The following is a 16216-nucleotide window of genomic DNA, read 5'->3' on the forward strand; positions in this document are numbered from 1 at the left end:
AGTCAGAGTCACAGTGACTGCACTGATACAGCTGAGAGATACTGCAGCTGCTGATGAACACAATCACACACAACACTGATCAACACAAACACTAATAACACAATACAAACAGATGGAGAAGTTTATTGTGATATACTTTGAAGTTTACTTGACGAAGCCCCGATTTAATGTGTAACATCTTTAAGTTTAAAGGTTTTCTTGTCACACAGACAGCAAAAAATCAAACAGGTCATTAAAAACTCAACATAACTCAACTCTGAACATATTAGACCATTTCAGAACCCATCAAACCTCAACAGACCAGCATGAAATCATATTAGACCCTGTTATGGCCGATTAAACCACATTGGACAATGGCATTAGACACAGAAGGAAGGTAAAATGTGATTGTTGCTTCAGCAAAAGTTTCACCCCGATGAAGGAACCCAATGGCGAGGGTGAAAGAATAATGTGTTCAGATCTTTACTCGTGCTCCTGCAAGTTCACTTAAAATTTATCAGGATTTAGTTTTAATTTTAGTCTAGCTCTGTTTAATCTGACTCCAATTTTCAAGTTATCATAAATTTTTGACTATTTCTAATTAAGAACTGATCACAAATATCAATTATGTATTCATTCAGATATTTGATTATTTTGAAGATCCCATACTTTCAGTTATTCGTTCATCAGGGACACGATGTCGCATTTGAGTCTCACATCAGCCTACAGATCTCACAATCACAAACTCACCAGTCCGAACTTAATCTTAATATAATGATTTCAGCAGAGCCTAAAATAAATCAAGAATTAATGTCTGTTTTGTTGCAAATGTTTCATCGATTCTCTTTAAATACTCAAATCAGAACGAAACAAATTAAATCATAAATTCAAGATAATAAAAACTTCACAAAACTTTTGCTGGGACTTGAGGTAACCTGAAAGCCATATTTACCCTGGGGTAGAAAAACAAAGTCTGTTGAAGATCTTATCAGAGGCTCGACTCACATGAGCAGAACAGAATATTCCCCAGATTTGAGATCTTTATTTCTGGTCTGTTCTACTGATATGGGACTGAGATCATATGAATAAATATTATCTGTAATGCTATCTTTGTCCTCATTTCTAAATATTTTTATTTGTATCAATATATAGTCAAACATGGTCAATGCACATATTGCAGCATATTGAAAAATATAAGCGCTAGTTTCCCATATATAGAAATGTATTATGTGATATATTGCATTATATTTTTCAGCATATTCTCATATTTTTGTTTCATAAGGGAGGGTAGATAACTGGGCTCGAAAAGTGTAAACTTTGTCTAAGTTTTCACATAATGAGGAAGAAGTCACTGAAAATGTCTTCACATGAGAGTTTAAAACAGAGTGTGATCCGTTGAATTTCAGAAACTCAGAAGAATGTATCTAAGAAGTGTGTGCAGGTCATGATTTACCTTCCTTCAGTGAATCTGAGGAGAAATACATCAAGACCTGACAGGCAAAACCAGTAATGAGGCTCCGTTAATTATGAATGTTAGCTAGATTATGTTCACTACCTGTCTATCAATGTGTGCTTATGCTAAAATATAATTAAATATTGATTTGTTTTTGCAAAAACTATCAGTCGTGCATCACAGAGGCTGCGTTCTAAACTGCAAACTCACTGAATAGGTACTTAAAAAGTATTTACTTAGCAAGCGCTAAAAGAGTACATACTCTGTAGTCTGAATGCATTAATTATGAATACAGTCCAGATATCATCCGCCATGGTGATGTTATCATGTGACCTATGACATAATAACAATCGCAACAACTTAAAAGCAGAAGATGTGAGTGACTGGTTCATTTCATCTATCTGAAAATATCTTGATATTAAAGAAATTTGCAGATTTTGGGGTCTTGTTGATGAAAATGCTCTCTATGTATTTTCTGATACTGGTATAACCAATGTATTTTGGGTCAATTTAAGTTTTTATATTTTTAACCCTACTAATGTAATCCACAGGTTTATCCTTAAAGATATTCACTTTTATTACAAAATCCCAAAATTGTCATCTCTTGAATATGATGTTAATTTCTTTATTTTATGTGCAACATTTTCAATCGACAATCAAATGTGCTATAAATCTCCTTTGTGGTTTCCTCCCTTTTTTTAAAATATATAACTATAGTTTCATCCCTCAGGCTTATATTGAAAAGGCAATTTTCTTTGATTCATTATGGTGAATTACTCAAAATATTTAACTTTTAAATTTAACTCGTCATTGTGCTCCTATATAATCTCGTGCCATTATGCAAACCCATGTTATTTATATGTTTGTTGTTGTTGTTTTTTTTATTTGTCCACAGAATCTTTCCCTGATCTTTTATGTAATTATAAATTCTGCAATAAAAAAAAGAGTGACGTGCACTAACATCTCATAGCATCAGTAACTCAACCGTCTAGTAGTTGTAGTAGTACATTAGTACGGTTTTCCTACCTAGTGCAGCATTTTCAATGTTTGCAATGTCTTCACAATGAAGACGTCAGGCAGCTCCTTGAAGATCTCGCCTTTGGAGAAGATGTAAAAAAGATGTAAAAAAAAAAAAATGTATTACACTACAAAAAAAAAGATTACCCCAGAATGTACCGGATTGCTAGCCCAGGCCCAACAATAATAATAATAAATAATGACCAATACTTAACTACATTACATATTTTCTTAGTGAAAATTATACATTTTAGTAGTATATTTAATGTATTAATGTATGAAATAATGTAATAATTATATTTTATTTACAGACAACAATGGGAAACATGGATAAAAATGAGTAAATGAATGAATAAAAGTAACCATCACAGTAAATAAATACTTTATAAGTAAACAACAAGCTTTATTCAAATTAATCGTTCCAAGAAACTATCACATATTTAGAGTCGGTGAACCCAACATCCTGCTGCCATCTGACAGCTGTGTCAATTCTCTGGCTTTATTCTGATGAAGCAGCTGACCTCTGTGAACCCCTTCGCCTGAGTTTGCCGTCCATCATGTCCCTCATTGCTGCAGTCTGACTGGAATCTGGTCATGAATGGGAAAAGGACATTGAGGCTGTCCCTCTGCCCCATCAGCCAATCAGAGAGCCTTAAAGAACCCTGTGCAGCAAGCACTCCTCTATCTATCTAATATAAGCAGTGTTGAAAACAGTGAATACCATGTAATAGCACACATACATCACTCAATCAGATGTCTATTTCATGTCTGTTAGTTGTGCTCATCTGCAATACTTATCAAAGATTGATGTTAAATAGTCATTTAGTAAGCATCTTAATGATGTATATGGTTTATGTAAATTCACTTTGGAGATATAAGTGTGTTTAATGGAGCTCTGCTGTGTGCTATACATAATAAAACATGTTTTTATAGCATGATCACAGATATACTATATAATGAGTATAAAACAAATGTGATTTTAACACAAGGAACCGTGTTTTTGGTTTCTAACACTCACATTTGAAAACACCCTAGTCTCGGTTCTCCATCATGTTCGATGATGATGTATGATCTCCCGTCGCCTCCTGGGATAGAAAAGTGTCCATCGATGCACACTTCAGAATCTGTGCTGAAGCAGTAGGGGTTTCTCATCTACTCTTTTATGAATACTGAGCTTTTGAACATACTGCTCTCTTCACATACTGTTTTCTCCTTCTACTGTATATAGTAAGTAGGTGAATTTGGATGCAACTTAAATATACGTACGTCTGAATCTCGCGAGAATTATTGCACTACGCAGGTAATTCTCACCTACTCTATTATGAATACTAAGGATTTTGACATACTTATTCTTCACCTACTGCTTCTTGCCTACTATATAGTAGGAAAGTATGTGATTTTCTCATGCAGCAACTATCAGATCATGTGTGTTTGCATAGGCCAGAGAAGAACTGGGGCCGGATTCACGAAACATTCTTAAGAAGAAAAACTGCCAATTTCTTCTTATTTTCTAACTTAAGATAAACGATAAGAATATTTTGTATCCCCCCCAAAAAATGGTTAAGAATGTTCTCATCTTTTTTCGTAAGATTGTACTTAAGAAAAAACCGAAGAAGAATTCAAATTCTTGAAAAGAATCTTCTTAAAAATAATCGTAAATAACTTCTTAAATTTAGGACAGCCCCAGACATGTCTTAAATCCCAAACAATAATAATTATTTAATGAATTTATTGGGTTATTTTACATTAATTGTTATATTTAAGCATTACAACAACAGCTACATATAATACAAAGGAGGACTAGGGATGTGCACGAGTTTTCTGAAGGGACAGCGATGAAGAGATCATGATTAGCCTGTGTGTGACGCTGCTTTTTGCTGACTTCAAAACTCATTAGCAACTCTAAAACCAGTCAGATAGGGAGCTTTAAGTGAACGCCGTTAATTTTAGCTTATAAATACATAATATTTGGCAGTATTCCGCGCATATGAATGCGCAGTACACATTTGCTGTAGAAGCGCAGACTCACATACCGGAATAGTTCACTCAGATGAGAGCGCAAAAACACGGCACAAAAATGAATGAAACGTCTCGCTGCAGCTTGAGAAGACTATTTTAAAAGTAACTGTTCAAAAACAGACCGCATTAAAAACGTAAAGCTGAGGGCCAGTCAAAGTCGCAACAAAAATATACAGTTCATGGAGCGTGCTTATGATTATTAGGGTAATCTACCGGAAGCGCAAAAAGACAATCGTCATGAATTCATTCAGTTAACGGCTGTTATTTTCTTCTTAAGAAAAAGTTGAGATGTTCTTTAGAATATATATATATATATTTTTTAATATATATATACATTTATCAGTAGGTCAGTCCAGGTTTAATGTTGAGCACATTCTCCTCTCATCAGGCTTCAGGTAAATTATTCAAATAGTGAAAGTCACTTTGCATTGTCAGCTCATGCTTCAGTGCTCTGAGAGTGTTTATAGTGCTGTGAGTTTAACACTGTTTATCATCATAACAGACAAAATGACTACAATGACATTCATCATCTTCTCAATCTTGGAAATGTATTTTCAATGTAATGACATTATTGTTTATATTTTATAGTTAGATTCTTTGGAGTTGAATTTCAAAGCCTTTCTATTCATTATTCATTTCTAAAGTTTAAATGTATTTTAATTGTTCTTCAGATTCTGCAGGACAGGTGACTGTAATTCAGACTCCAACAGAGAAACATGTTCAGAACGGACAAACAGTCAGTCTGACCTGTAAAACCAGCAGCTCCATTGGACGCCAGTCAGACGGTTTGTGTAAGTCTTGTTTCTCTTGGTACCTAAAGAAACCCGGAGAAACCCTTATGAAAAAGAAGTTTATTCAAGTGTGCTATTGATGTACTTCTTTTAAACTAAAAATAGGAAAGTATGCTTTTAGTATGCTTTTTATGGGAATTATCTACTTCTCAGAAATACACTTAAATTGACATTTAAGTATACTTGACTTATACTTAAAAAAAAAGTTATCAATATATCTGAGCTATACTTGTGCTCCTAGAATCTATGTTTTCATTGTTATATGGTAGAGGGCGCTATTACACATCTTCTGTACAGAATTTCCAAAAAAACACAAGTGAATAATAAAAAGAAACAACAGATACTAACACATGTAATCTTACACGATCATCAGACATGAAACAGCATCAAAACTGTAACATTATGGAATAAAATGTCAGATGAAGAGGTAATAATCACAGTCAAGGTTTGGGGTGTTGATCAACTGCATCTACGTTTTGATTATCAGTCTTTTTTCAGCTTTTTGTTCAAAATGTTATTTCTTTATTTTTCATGAAACTTACCCACATTAAAGTGTTTAAAGTGATACCCTGTTCTTTCTTTTGATGTTTTGTATGTTCAGATATTTATATAGCAAAATATATACACATTAAAACCTAAATAGGGACATAGTAGTATACTTAAAGTATGATGTAAAGTTCACTGAAAGAAAACGTATGAGTATACTTGCAGTATAAATCTACTAGACTAGTAGTTTACTGAGACTATACTTCAAAGTGTGCAGAGTATTTAATTAGTAAACTATCAGTATAAAAATAAGTTCACTTTTAGTATAATTGCAGTACAAACTACAAACATAGAGGTAAACTAGTAGTGTACTCAAAGAATATTTAAAAGTATACTTTTGTATTCTAGAAAGTGGGCAAATTTAGGCCCAAATAGTATTGAAACAGTACACTTATTTCTGCCCTCAAAGCTGATCTGAGGTGACCTTTCACGTCTTTTATCATGGTGTTTTTTATAATTATACTTCATATACAGCTCAGTCATTATGATGCTAGGGGGGAAAAATGCAGATTCATTCTAAACTGATATGAAATTATTTTGATGATTATACATTCATGAAAAAAGCTAAAAAATAAATTTGGCATTCAACAGTTCTTGTTTATTTGCTCTAATGATAGATTGGATAATACATCATTTTTTTGTACATACTAAACTCATCTCTATATATGCTATAATTTAGCAAAAAAAATTCAAACTTGCTGTTCGCACAGCGTACGTCTTCCATTATGCAGTGTACATGAGATAGCAGAGATACAAAGAGAGTAAAATATTACAGTATTAGTTGTAGCAGCTCAATCTGTTGTGAATCCTGCCCACTTCTTTGCATCATCAGCACATGCTTCAGTGCTCTGAGAGAGTTTATAGTGCTGTGAGTTTAACACTTCATGACTGAGAGCAGAACAGAACACAATCTTCATCATCACACAAGACACAACAACAACAATGAACAACATCATCATCCTCATCTGGACTCTCACACTGTTTGCTCAAGGTTTGTGGTAAAACTTTCATAGAGATAATTCATTATTTTAAAATATGAAATATACATCATATTATTATCCTTTGTTCCTTTCTTTCAGAGTGTAGAGGACAGATCACTGTAACTCAGAGTCCATCAATAACAGCAGCTCTACCAGGACAAGAAGTCAGAATAAACTGTAAAACCAGCAGTAATGTGTACAGTGATAGTTATGGGTCAAGGATGGCCTGGTATTTACAGAAACCTGGAGAAGCTCCTAAACTCCTCATATATTATATATCAACCCGTTTCACTGGAACTTCATCTAGATTCAGTGGCAGTGGATCTAACAGTGATTTCACTCTGACCATCAGTGGAGTCCAGACTGAAGATACAGGAGATTATTACTGTCAGAGTGCACACTATATCAGTAGTAGCTATGTGTTCACACAGTGATAAAGAGTCGTACAAAAACCTCCGTCAGTCAGAGTCACAGTGACTGCACTGATACAGCTGAGAGATACTGCAGCTGCTGATGGATGTGAATCATCTCAGTCACTCTTGTCTGTAGATCATTAAATTTCAATGCAGAAAACTAGCTATCTATTAGCAGAAACCAAACATTTCCATTCATAAGTTGCATCAGGACACTTTTCCATCATTAAAGTTTAGGGAATAGCCTCAAAGTCCAGATTGAGTCTTGCCTTCACTACACAACTCTCTGACTACATGAATAACTGCTGCTCACATCACAGAAGACTTCTGCTCATCTTTCATCTCTGTGTTGTAGTTATGCAGCTTCTAAAGTAAAGTGTTAAACAAAATATTCAAAATGATATGTGGATCATGATGTATCTATTAATGCAGGTTTGGAATCTATGAGGGACTATTTAAAATCAAGATCAAAAAATGCTCTGCCTCCCAATGATTTTATTGTGCGCCTGACAGAATGGACTTTGTTGTTGTTCGAAGACTGCCTGTATAGACAAGAAAAAGGTTCTGCAGTGGGGAGTTTCACCTCAAATTATGAAAATTAATTTATTGGTTTATGTGAAGAAAGATTTGTGTACTCTACCAGTAATGTTTTAAGAGAGAAAAAAAAAAACATTATCTTTTGAGGTCTGATAGAAATGATGACATAAGCTACAAAAAATACATAGACTATCGGCTCATATGGGATAATCAATTAAATAATTGCAATCTCAATTCAAACACACACAATTTTATTGCTGTGACGATGATTCCACTATGTCTATTAAACATTTGAAATCACAGTCACATCAGAATATTTAAATCTGATGATCCAGAGAGCGGCGCTCATTATGTAGGCTTTATGTCTGAAACAGCTTCACAAACAGTCTACATTTCTGTGTTGCAAACATTAAATAATAACGAAAGTATTCAGATAAAAGTTTATAGTCTGGATATAGACTCTGATGTTGTGACTGCTGCGTTCAAAATGAGAAACTGACCTCTGGAACTCACTCTACGCTTCAAATGTAGATTATGAATGTAACATTATTCCAGTAGCGTCCAGTAACCGTTAAAATGTATTTGATGTATATTTCATTCAATCAAGAGATTCTTTCAAAAACAAATCAAGTTTATGTATTTCAAATAATTTTTACATACTTTTATTTTTAATAGGCTCATTTATAACATTTTAGACTCATTTATAACATTAAATAAAAAAAGATTAAGTGAATTAGCCTACATATTTTTTTGTCTACAGTTTTGTTTTCAGAATCGTGGGAGAACCGTGATCTCTATTCTTAAAATCTATTATCCAGAGTCATAGCTTAATAAATAATATATCGCATTTAACTAATACTAGCCTATTATTACGGTTTATTATTTGAATGTATAATATTAAAATGATGTAAAATGTACAATCTTACAGACTTTATGTAGTAAAACAACAAAGATTTGGTACAGGCTCAACATAATTTTTCTCTATTCGGTTCTATGGTTCTACTGATTTGGTACATTTATAATATATTATTATACCGCTTGTCATCCAGAGAAGTTCTGCAACTTGAATGTCATTGGAATTGGTCATGTGGTATTAAATTTCAGAAGTGGAGATAGACTAAGATGGTTGAAACAGAAAATTGAATGCTCTCTCATAACCTGGTCTTAATGAAGATATTGATTTTTCTCCATTCCTGTTATTGTCAGACTTGTCTGTAGGTGGTTTTTAATTTATTTTATTTGCACAATTGTGATAAATGTATTCGTATATAAAGGTGCTGGTCATATAATTGGAATATCATCAAAAAGTTGATTTATTTCATTAATTCCATTCAAAAAGTAAAACTTGTATTAGATTCATTCATTACACACAGACTGGTATATTTCAAATGTTTATTTCTTTTAATTTTAATGGTTATAACTGACAACTAAGGAAAATCCCAAAATCAGTATCTCAGAAAATGTGAATATTACTTAAGACCAATACAAAGAAAGGATTTTTAGAAATCTTGGCCAACTTAAAGGACCAGTTATAAACATCAAAATTGGTAGCTCGATATAATAATACACATCCGATCGTCTAAACGCTTGAACGTCCAAACCATAAAACAAATACAACTGACAAAGTTTAGTGAAGATCCAAGGCTCACCACTTGCGCGCCATCACTATGTGTTGAACTGGCGTTCACATCCGTGTTTTGCTTTTATGCCACTGACTGGCAAAATCATGTGGCTGCACACGCTTTTAAGGGGGAAGTATTAACAGTAAATAACCAAAATAACCGACCTAGGAAAATTACGTCAGTTAGAGGTTCTAAATTTCGGTTTCGATTACTTTTCGATTAATCGTCCAGCCCTAGCGGGAGTTCACTTCCACCATAATAACCGGAGTCTATATTCCAAGGGATGCTAATGCCAAGCTTGCTTTGAACAAACTACATGCAGCCATTAGTAAACACAAGACGGGTGATTTAAATCACTGCAAATTAAAGACAGTGCTCCCCAAATTCCACCAGCATGTTCCCTGCCACACCAGAGGAGACAAAACTTTACATCATGTTTACACAAACATTGATGGAGCTCACATCGCGACCCCCCCACCCCCCCACCTCGGACAGTCTGATCACCTTTTTTTATTTCTCACCCCTAATTATTCATCACTCATTAACAGTGTGAAGCCATCAGTGAGGACCATCAAACTGTGGCCAACTGGACCAGACTCTTTACTTCAGGACAGGTTTCAATACATTGACTCGAGTATGTTTGCTTCTCAGGTTGCTCTCACACGGACATTGACATTGATATCTATACCTCCTCTGTATTGGACTACATCAACACTACCATTGACAGTGTTACAACGGAAAAACAGATCACAACATACCCTAATCAGAACCCATGGATGAACAAGGAGGTGCGACTTCTGCTGAAAGCCCACAACACTACCTTCAGGTCAGATGACACTCAGGCCTACAGCAAATCCTGGTCTAACCTGAAAAGGGTCATCAAAAAGGCCCAATACTGCTACAAGCTGAAGGTAGAGGAACACTTTTCCAACTCTGACCCCCGACGCATGTGGCAGGGCATCCAGATTATCAGTGACTACAAGTCAAGCAACTCCACTCCAACGGTCACGGACGTCTCCTTCCTTAACGAGCTAAATTACTTTTATGCTCGCTTCAACAGCGACAGCAAGGAGACGGCCACCGAAATCACACCCTCAGCAGACCATCAATCCCTCAAACTCACCTCCACAGATGACCACACTGCACTGAGCCGGATCAACGCACGCAAGGCCGTTGGCCCGGACGGCATTCATTCCTGGACATGTGCTTAGGGCATGTGCAAAGCAGCTTGCAGGGGTCTTCACAGACATTTTCAACCTGTCCCTCAGCCAAGGAACTGTGCCAACATGTTTTAAGACCACATCCATTGCCGAAACACTCCTCCCCATTGTGCTTAAATGACTACCACCCCGTAGCACTCACACCCATCATTATGAAGTGCTTCGGTCCTAGCACACCTCAAAGACTGCCTCCCACCCACACTGGACCCACACCAATTTGCCTACCACAGAAATAGGAGCACAGAGGATGCAGTATGCACAGTGCTGCACTCTGCACTCACACACTTGGACAATAACAACACGTAAGTTAGGATGTTGTTTGTTGACTTCAGTTCAGCATTTAACACTGTCATTCCCTCCATGCTGACCACAAAACTTGGAGACCTGGACATTAACACCTCCCTCTGCAACTGGATTATGGACTTTCTGACCAACAGGCCTCAGCATGTTAGGTCAGGCCACACCCACTCCACAAGCATCACACTTAAAACCGGTGTACCACAGGGCTGTGTGCTGAGCCCATTCCTTTACAACTTTACACCCACGACTGCAAGCCTGTGCATGGATCATAAGTTTGCAGATGACACCACGGTGATCGGCCTCATCAGTAACAACGATGAGACTGCTTACAGGGAAGAGGTACAGCACCTGGCCACATGGCGCGCTGACAATAACCTGCTGCTTAACACCAGTAAGACAAAGGAGCTCATTGTGGACTTCAGGAAGAAGAAAGGAAGCACGCATGACCCCATCCACATTAACGGGATGGTTGTCAAACGTGTCTCCAGCTTCAAGTTCCTGGAAACCACCTTCTTGGAGGACCTGTCCTGGACTAAAAATATCTCCAGCCTGCTCAAGAAGACTCACCAGCGCCTCTTCTTCCTCAGGACACTGAAGAAGAACCAGCTGTCTTCAGCCCTCTTGGTGAACTTTTAGCGGTGTACGATCGAGAGCATCCTGGCCAGTTTTATCACAGTCTGGTATAGGGAACTGCTCAGTGGCTGACGGCAAGGCACTGCAGAGGGAGGTGAAAACTGCCCAACGCATCACAGGGAAATCACTTCCTGCTATTAAGGACATCCAGAGAAAACGCTGTCTACGTCAAGCTGGCAGCATTCTTAAGCACCCCTCTAACCCTGACCATAGACTGTTTAACCTCCTGCCCTCCGGGAGGCGCTTCAAGAGCCTCCGGACAAGGACAAGCAGATCCAGGAACAGCTTTTTTCCCTACAGCTGTCTCCTTGCTGAATGAAGTGTAAATTATGTTCATAGTTCTGCCTATAGTGTACAAACACTTTTACATAATCCATCTGCATAGTATGTTAATAGTAAGCCTATCTGTATATCAGGCTGATAGTATTTATATCTGTAAATTATGTCCATAATACTTATCTGTATAGTTGTACATATTGTAGACCTTGTATATTCTGTATTTACTGCTAATTGCACTTCTGGTTAGATGCTAACTGCATTTAGTTGCCTTGTACCTTACATGTGCAGTGACAATAAAGTTGAATCTAATCTTATCTAATAAGCCTGAAGGACTTGGTTAGTTGGATCAGGTGTGTTTAATTAATGTTGAATCTAAACTCTGCAGGGCTCCAACCCTCCAGAAATTGAGTTTGACACCCCTGCTCTGTTGTCTCACACCCCAGTGAAGGCCTGCTTGGGCTGACACACACGTTGGTGTCCTTTTAAAAAGTAGTCCTGTCTTAGAATTAACACTTTTTACTTTGCTGACTATGTGAGTGCCTGGACGTGGATTATTTACAATTTATTTATTTATTTAGCAACAGGATCTTTTTTAATTTTTTTTATTAATTGTAAAGAAATACACTTAAATTGCACTAAATGTAATTGAAGTGCTTCCAATTTAGCACAATTTAATATATTAAAATATATTGCAAATAATATAAAGTTTAACTATGCTTAATATACTTATTGTTTCAAAATAAAACATGCATTAATATGCATTTAATATGGCATGATTTAAATATAAGTACATCCCAAAAAGCACAATTTAAATACATTTCCTCTTCACCTGGGCTACTAAACTACAGCAGAAGTGAAACTGGTCTGTTTCAGTTCAGATCATGTAACCAATCAAACAGACACATTGGGAGTGTGGACTGAAAATCTCATTTACATTGTGAGTGTGGAGTGATTGTGATCCTCTCAGAATAGAGAAGCTCTGTCTCCAGAGACCATGTTCAAACCCCAAGAGCTTTATTTGACTAGATTTACTGCTACTGATCAAGCTTCTGAAAAACACCTGGACAAACACTGCATGCATCTTCATCTGTTAGTTGAATGATGTTGTCAGACACAAATGGAGTTTGTTGAGAAGCTTTATTGAATGTTGCAGCAAACACACCAGATTGAAAGATCAGCCAGTGCTTTGACACTAGAGCTCTCTTTCAGTATTGAGTTGTAAATGACTACAGCTGCAGCACTAGACTCATGTGAATCCTGACTCACACAGGACACTCAGATACACTTATCTTCAGGAGAGAGCAGCGCTCACTGGAGAAACATCAGCACTGCGAGCGACTAACAGCGACTCTTGTGGAACGAGGCATCATGAGGAGCTCCATCATGTGTTACTCTGCAGACGTACAGCTCTCCCTCTTCCCAGCGTGCTTTGCTGAGGGTCAGGACACTACTGCGGCTGTAACGGCCGTCCTGCTTGCTCTCTGCGCTGGTCACATTCACAAACACAAAGACAACACACTGCAGCTCCAGCACTCTTTTGCCCTGCAGCATTCACATCATTTCAACATGACTTTCAGCAGCAGACGTGTGGAATGCTGTAATAATCACTATGCACGCACACAAACTACACAAAAAAACAACAAAAATATACATATATATCAAACTATGAAAACTTTATGAAAGTAAATGTATTAAGAAACTGCTTTAATTCCAGTAGTTTTTATACCCCAACATAAAGTTTTTACAATTTCATTTTATATATTACACTCTTACATGTTCTTTTTTTTTTTTTAAACTGAAATTTTGAGAATGCAGGTCAGATCACAATAGCTGGTTAAATTAGAAAACAACAAAATCAAAATTTTAAATGAGCTTATATACAAACTACACAATCACTACATGCAGTTCGATGAAACCTCATAAATTAAATGAAAAATACTAAGATATTTACTGCTTTTAACTCTAGTAGTTTGTATATCCTTAAGAAGTCTTTACAATTTAGTTAGCTGAGATATTCAACTCAAAATGTAACTCAATTTAATGCCTAGATTATGCGACTACAAATGATACTAATGGAATTAGAATTTAATCAAGTTATTTATTATATAAATTGTGCTTGTATGAAAACAAACTGAATTATAAGCACATCATGTGCAAAACAAATTCAAAATCATTGCCTGAACTACAGAAAGTAGCTCTATTCACATTTTAACAACAAACGTCCCAAGGTTACGTATGTAACCCTAGTTCCTTGAAGGAACGAGACGCTGCGTCGAAACGCTTTTGGGGAACGTCCCTGACGAGACCGACTCTGAATATCATGTGCAATCAGTCCATCGATGTGCCCACGCTGCCAGACTTCCAAATCCCTGCCTAGTGTGTAGTCAAAGAGCACAGCTAAGACGAGAGAACAGAAGAGCCCGGCGTGGCTCGCATGTCAAGATCGAAAAATCGGACAAATGTGGAGGACGTGGACCACCCCGCAGCGTTGCAGATGTCCAAGAGGGACACACCTGCTGAGAAGGCCTTGGAGGCCGCCATACCCCGAGTAGAGTGAGCCTTGGCCCCCAAAGGAGGGGGAAGACCAGAGGACTCATAGGAGACGTTGATAGCCTCGACTATCCAACGACTAAGGGTCTGCTTGGTGGCAGGAGAACCCTTGTTAGAAGGACCGTAGCAAACAAGCAATTGGTCTGATTTTCTCCACAGGGCAGCTCTGTGGACGTATGCGTCCAGTGCTCGCACTGGACACATACAGTTTAGCTTCTCTTGGTCTGGCTCCCGAAAGGGAGGAGGACAGAAGGCCTGCAGTACGATAGGTTGTGGTGTAACAGAGGGAACCTTCGGAACATAACCCGCTCGAGGGTATAAGAATGCTTTGTCTAAATAAGTAGGGGCCACCGAAAGGGCCTGAAGATCTCCAACTCTCTTTAGTGAGTTGATTGCCAGTAACAGGACAGTTTTAAGTGTAAGATGTCTATCTGAGATATCTTGTATTGGCTCGAATGGAGCTTTACAAAGAGCCTCTAAAACCACAACCAAATCCCAGGGGGGAACACGGGATCGTACTGGAGGTCTCAGCCTCAGCGCACCGCGGAGGAAACGTGTAACTAGGGGGTGTCTACCCACTGACTGATCATTGAAAGGGACATGGAAAGCAGCTATGGCCGCCACGTAAACTTTTAAGGTGGAGTGGGATAACCCCGCAGAGAGCCTGGCTTGTAAAAACTCCAGAACTGTACCAACTGGGCAGTCTGCTGGATCAAGCTGGCGGTCTCTGCACCATGAAGTGAAGAGCTTCCACTTCAGGGCGTACAGTTTCCTCATAGAGGGAGCTCTGGATTGGAGTAGGGTCTCAACAACCTCGGTTGAGAGACCAGCTGCTAACAGCTGTGCCCCCTCAGGGGCCACACCCACAGCTTCCACAACTCCGGGCGAGGGTGAATTATCGTGCCCTGCGCCTGTGAGAGTAGGTCTGTCCTGATCTGTATCTCCCACGGAGAGCCGTCGAGGAGCGAGACTAGATCTGAGAACCATACTCGGCCCGGCCAGAACGGGGCTACTAGTAGTAGACGGGCCCCGTCCCGGCGTACTCTCGCCAGAACTCCCGGGAGCAGAGCGATAGGGGGAAAATCGTACAGACGAAGCCTCGGCCAGGTCTGTACCATAGCGTCCAGTCCCAGAGGAGCTGGATGAACTAGAGAGAACCAGAGGGGACATTGCGATGTCTCCTGAGTCGCAAAGAGGTCCACCTGGGCTGTGCCAAATACTCTCCATATCTGCTTCACCAGCTCGGGGTGAAGCATCCATTCCCCGGGCCTCGGCCCCTGTCTCGACAGTATGTCTGCTCCCACATTCAATCTCCCAGGAATATACACTGCTCTGATCGAGAGGAGTTTGCCCTGGGACCACAGAAGGATCTGGTGTGGCAGCTTGTACAAGGGGCGCGAACGCAGACCCCCCTGGTGATTGATATAAGAGACCACTGATGTGTTGTCGGTGCGCACCAACACATGGTGACCTCTCAGGTCTGGGAGGAAATATTTCAGTGCTCGATAGACTGCTAGTATCTCTAGGCAATTGATGTGCCATGTCAGATGGCGACCACTCCACAGACCGCGGGCAGGGTGGCCACTCATGACCGCACCCCAACCGTTGAGGGACGCATCTGTCGCTAGCGTTACACGGCGACAAGGAACTCCCAGCACCGGGCCCTGATTCAAGAACCAAGGTTTCTTCCACATGTCTGAGGCACGAAGGCACCGCCGCGTGACCTTGATAACTCGAAGTGGATTTCCCCTCGGGGAAAAGCCCTTGGACTTGAGCCACCACTGTAGGGGTCTCATGTACAGCAGGCCAAAAGGTATCACGTTGGACGCAGCTGCCATCAGCCCTAACAATCTCTGGAATTGTTTGACAGTGAGTGA

General features: G+C 38.7%; 1 gene segment (V, D, J or C); it reads left to right on the top strand.

Moving 5' to 3' along the window:
• The first annotated feature begins 6677 nt into the window (after positions 1-6677).
• LOC132133585 (immunoglobulin kappa variable 3-15-like) lies at positions 6678-7565 on the top strand. The segment is given in 2 exon segments: positions 6678-6796; positions 6885-7565. Coding segments are annotated over 2 exon segments (384 nt in total).
• Positions 7566-16216: the final 8651 nt, after the last annotated feature.

Source organism: Carassius carassius, chromosome 50, assembly GCF_963082965.1.
Source record: "Carassius carassius chromosome 50, fCarCar2.1, whole genome shotgun sequence".
Classification (NCBI taxonomy): Eukaryota; Metazoa; Chordata; class Actinopteri; order Cypriniformes; family Cyprinidae; genus Carassius; species Carassius carassius.